The 6,000-nt window shown below is 29.7% G+C and overlaps 1 protein-coding gene across 3 annotated transcripts in view; it reads right to left on the bottom strand.

Annotated features, from left to right (window-relative positions):
* Positions 1-6,000, bottom strand: part of LOC133629913 (multiple C2 and transmembrane domain-containing protein 2-like) — an 86,037-nt gene that overhangs the window by 970 nt on the left and 79,067 nt on the right. For 2 of the 3 annotated variants that reach the window (XM_062021032.1, XM_062021051.1), the window contains exons 17-21: positions 3,915-4,028; positions 3,507-3,548; positions 1,925-2,034; positions 1,737-1,846; positions 7-104 (exon numbers count right to left, since the gene is read on the bottom strand). In XM_062021032.1, coding sequence (XP_061877016.1) covers positions 7-104; positions 1,737-1,846; positions 1,925-2,034; positions 3,507-3,548; positions 3,915-4,028 — 474 coding nt within the window. The remainder of the gene's footprint in view (positions 1-6; positions 105-1,736; positions 1,847-1,924; positions 2,035-3,506; positions 3,549-3,914; positions 4,029-6,000) is intronic. The other variant, XM_062021042.1, reaches the window with a different exon arrangement.

Here is a 6,000-nt window from a genome sequence, read left to right as displayed (position 1 = left end):
TATTACCTTCTGCACGTCAGAGGGAACCCTGCTCAGGAAGTCCAGAACCTCGTTGTTGTCGATGGAGTACGGGCTCCGTAGTCTCTTGGTGAACTTGTGGATTCCTGACAAGGACGAGCAATTATTTATATACATATGTAATATAGTACAATTATTTATATACATCAGTATGTAATATAGTACAATTATTTATATACATATGTAATATAGTACAATTATTTATATACATATGTAATATAGTACAGTTATTTATATACATATGTAATATAGTACAATTATTTATATACATATGTAATATAGTACAGTTATTTATATACATATGTAATATAGTACAATTATTTATATACATATGTAATATAGTACAATTATTTATATACATCAGTATGTAATATAGTACAATTATTTATATACATATGTAATATAGTACAATTATTTATATACATATGTAATATAATACAATTATTTATATACATCAGTATGTAATATAGTACAATTATTTACTTACATATGTAATATAGCACAATTATTTATATACATATGTAATATAGTACAATTATTTATATACATATGTAATATAGTACAATTAATTATATACATATGTAATATAATACAATTATTTATATACATCAGTATGTAATATAGTACAATTATTTACATACATATGTAATATAGCACAATTATTTATATACATATGTAATATAGTACAATTATTTATACACATATGTAATATAGTACAATTATTTATATACATCACTATGTAATATAGTACAATTATTTATATGCATATGTAATGTAGTACAATTATTTATATACATATGTAATATAGTACAATTATTTATATACATATGCAATATATTAGTTATTTATATACATATGTAATATAGTACAATTATTTATATACATATGTAATACAGTACAATTATTTATATACATATGTAATATAATACAATTATTTATATACATATGTAATATAGTACAATTATTTATATACATATGTAATATAATACAATTATTTATATACATATGTAATATAGCACAATTATTTATATACATATGTAATATAGTACAATTATTTATATACATATGTAATATAGTACAATTATTTATATACATATGTAATATAGTACAATTATTTATATACATATGTAATATAGCACACTTATTTATATACATATGTAATATAGTACAATTATTTATACACATATGTAATATAGTACAATTATTTATATACATATGTAATATAGTACAATTATTTATATACATATGTAATATAATACAATTATTTATATACATATGTAATATAGCACAATTATTTATATACATATGTAATATAGTACAATTATTTATATACATATGTAATATAGTACAATTATTTATATACATATGTAATATAGCACAATTATTTATATACATATGTAATATAGTACAATTATTTATACACATATGTAATATAGTACAATTATTTATATACATCACTATGTAATATAGTACAATTATTTATATACATATGTAATGTAGTACAATTATTTATATACATATGCAATATATTAGTTATTTATATACATATGTAATGTAGCACAATTATTTATATACATATGTAATATAGTACAATTATTTATATACATATGCAATATATTACAGTTATTTATATACATGAGTATGGTATGGTTGATTAAATAAATACTGATTTGATTGTGTAATACATTATTGTGACAGTCAAAGCAGGAAGTTGTTACCCCACACGAGGACAATGTAGCGCACTGGGATGAAATAGGTGAGGATGGTTGCCATGACGAAGAGCAGCAAGGCCAGACTGGACAGGAAAGGTTGGGACCAGTTGAACGTGCTTGGCAAAAACATAAAGAAAACATTTGTAGAGAGCAATATAAATATAAATATGTAAATATGAATCTATATGACTGACTTCTTAACCCTTTCTCCCAAGCAGGCCACCTGGTCTAAGAAGACCTGAAGTCTGATGATGATGTCTTGGACCATGTGGATCTTCTCCATCAGGCCTCGACGCTCAGACTCCTCAAATGAAAACAACACAATTCTTAGGCCTGCTCTTCATTTGGCCATTTTTATTTTTATAACATTTTTTTTTATCCGGTTAGTGCAAAGACCCACAAGGAACAACTATTACTATATATTTATTATTATCATTATTATTGGAATTATTAATTATCAAAAAGATGCTAAATGCAATTAATATATGCTAAGCTAACACAACACACTTGCTACTGTCACATTTAATTTAATTAAGTACATTTTTACAATACTGGGGTTACAAAACATGCAGGTTGTAGTACAATAATAATAATAATTATTATTATTATTATTATAGAAACATGCAGGTTGTAGTACAACAACAATAATAATAATTATTATTATTATAGAAACATGCAGGTTGTAGTACAACAATAATAATAATTATTATTATTATTGTACTACAACCTGCATGCTATAATAATAATAATAATAATAATAATAATAATAATAATAATAATAATAATAATAATTATTATTATTATTATTATTATTATAATTATTATTAAAACATGCAGGTTGTAGTACAATAATACAAATTATTATTATTATTATTAAAACATGCAGGTTGTATTACAACAATAATAATTATTATTATTGTACTACAACCTGCATGTTTTAATAATAATAATAATTATTATTATTATTATTTAATAATAATAATAATATTTATTAGTAAAACATGCATGTTGTAGTACAATATCAATAATAATTCGTATTATTATTAAAACATGCTTGTTGTAGCACAATAATAATAATTATTAATATTATTATTATTATTAAAACATGCAGGTTGTAGTACAATAATAATAATAATAATTATTATTATTATTAAAACATGCAGGTTGTAGTACAATAATAATAATTATTATTATTATTAAAACATGCAGGTTGTAGTACAATAATAATTATTATAATTATTATTATTAAACATGCATGTTGTAGTACAATATTAATAATAATAATAATTATTATTATGAAAACATGCAGGTTGTAGTACAATATTAATAATTATTATTTTTATTATTATGAAAACATGCAGGTTGTAGTACAATAATAATAATAAGTATTATTATTATTAAAACATGGAGGTTGAAGTAAAATAATAATAATAATTATTATTATTATTATTAAAACATGCAGGTTGAGTACAATAATAATAATTATTATTATTATTAAAACATGCAGGTTGTAGTACAATAATAACAATAAGTATTATTATTATTAAAACATGCAGGTTGAAGTAAAATAATAATAATTATTATTATTATTATTAAAACATGCAGGTTGTAGTACAATAATAACAATAAGTATTATTATTATTAAAACATGCAGGTTGAAGTAAAATAATAATAATAATTATTATTATTATTAAAACATGCAGGTTGTAGTACAACAATGGCCCCCAGACCACAATTTGGACACCCACCCCTTATTTAGCAGCTTTGCTTGTTTACCTTCTCATCATCCTCGTCTTCGTCGCCCACGTCCATGTTGGCCTGACATGACGACAACACAATCATGAAGACAACACAATCATGAAGACAACACAATCATGAAGACAACACAATCATGAAGACAACACAATCATGAAGACAACACAATCATGAAGACAACACAATCATGAAGACAACACAATCATGAAGACAACACAATCATGAGACTGGAAGTCAAACACAGGATGCTTTTGTTGCAGTACACATCCACCATGTCTGTCTGCAACAAAACTAACTCATTAAGTGGCATCTGTAAAGCTGAAGGAGGCGGAGCCAACAAAACAAACTCATTAAGTGGCATCTGCAGTTGAGTAACAGCTTGTTGCCATGGTAACAAAGCATGAAGATTGGAGGTAAAGCAGAACTCACCAGGTCCTGACTGAGGCGGCCGGAGCAGACCTGGAAGTAGTTCCAGGAGACGAGCAGGACCAGGATGAGGGGCAGCATGTAGAACTCCCAGTGCCACACCGTCACCAGGAACACCTGCACCCAGGTCACATGAAGAAGGAGGATTAGCTCCAAATTCTCCAGGACTAGCTAAAATCCTCAGCCCGGAGGTTGGGTCTTGTTGGGTGTTCCAACAGGACAATGACCCCAAACACACTTTTACCATGGAGGATTACATATCTAAAATAAAACAGTTTTCTAAACTGGACTTTCAATGGAAGCAGGAGGTAATACTTAAAGGAAGATCTCCATCGAGACAGAGAGACTTTTAAAACTGAAGAAAGATAAGGAAGACTTCTATAGGAGCTGCGCATGGACTCATTTATACCTAAAGGTAAGACCATAATAAAGTTTTTTTTACTAAATGGGATTTTCATGATAAGGTAAGCGCCGGAGTGAGAAGAGGTTTTAAAATAGTTAGCGCATGCTTGCCAATCCCGCATGCTTTTGGTAAACGCAGGAGTGAGAAGAGGTTTTAAATTAATTAGCGCCCCGGCGGCTATTCAAGGACGAAACACTTTAGCTACGGAGCTAACGTGATAGCATCGGGCTTAACTGCATATAGAAACAAAATAAATAAACCCCTGACTGGAAGGATAGACAGCAGATCAACAATACTATTAAACCAGGGACATGTGAATACACGGTTAATGCTTTCCAGCTTGGCGAAGCTTAAAAATGCTGATGCTAACGACGCCATTGAAGCTAACTTAGTATAACGGGACCTCACAGAGCTATGCTAAAAACATTAGCGCTCCACCTACGCCAGCCAGCCCTCATCTGCGTTCCAGCGATCGACGGAAGGACGAAGGACTTCACCACGATCATCCGTGCGGTCGGCGGCTAGCGTCGGCTAGCGCGTCTGCTGTCCGAGTCAAAGTCTTCCTGGTTGTGTTGCTGTAGTCCGCCGCTAATACACCGATCCCACCTACAACTTTCTTCTTTGCAGTCTCCATTGTTCATTAAACAAATTGCAACAGATTCACCAACAAAGATGTCCAGAATACTGTGGAATTATGAAATGAAAACAGAACTATTTTGTATTGTATTCAATGGGGTACCGATACTTCTGTTTCACTGGCTACGTCACGCGCATACGTCATCATACATAGACGTTTTCAACCGGAAGTTTAGCGGGAAATTTAAAACGTCACTTTATAAGTTAACCCGGCCGTATTAGCATGTGTTGCAATGTTAAGATTTCATCATTGATACATAAACTATCAGACTGCGTGGTCGCTAGTAGTGGCTTTCAGTAGGCCTTTAAGAGTTCTTTCTGTATTCATAGTCATGTTTGAAACAGATAGTGTTTTTCTTTCTATTTTTGATCTTATGTCCGCAAGTAAACTATGTGTGTTACCTTGAAGGCTTGCACTGTAGGAGATGGAATACTCCCTTTGGTCTTATCTGTAGTCGAACAGAGAGGCTGTGTTCCTTTCCGGACAGGTGGGGGCTTTCTTCGAGCTGCAAGAAGTTGGCTCTTCCGTTTGAGTGTTAGAACAACTTAGGAAGCCGATATGAATGTATTGGTCTAGGTCAGGGGTCACCAACGCGGTGCCCGCGGGCACCAGGTAGCCCGTAAGGACCAGATGAGTAGCCCGCTGGCCTGTTCTAAAAATAGCTCAAATAGCAGCACTTACCAGTGAGCTGCTTCTATTTTTAATTGTATTTATTTACTAGCAAGCTGGTCTCACTTTGCCCGACATTTTTAATTCTAAGAGAGACAAAACTCAAATAGAATTTGAAAATTCAAGAAAAGATTATAAAGACTTGGTCTTCACTTGTTGAAATAAATTCATTAATTGTTTTACTTTGCTTCTTATAACTTTCAGAAAGACAATTTTAGAGAAAAAATACAACCTTAAAAATTATTTTAGGATTTTTAATGACATATACCTTTTTACCTTTTAAATTCCTTCCTCTTCTTTCCTGACCATTTAAATCAATGTTCAAGTAAATTTCTTTTTTTTTATTGTAAAGAATAATAAATACATTTTAATCTAATTCT

This window comes from Entelurus aequoreus, linkage group LG02, assembly GCF_033978785.1.
Source record: "Entelurus aequoreus isolate RoL-2023_Sb linkage group LG02, RoL_Eaeq_v1.1, whole genome shotgun sequence".
NCBI classification, from domain to species: domain Eukaryota; kingdom Metazoa; phylum Chordata; class Actinopteri; order Syngnathiformes; family Syngnathidae; genus Entelurus; species Entelurus aequoreus.
This window is presented reverse-complemented; position numbering and strand designations above follow the sequence as displayed.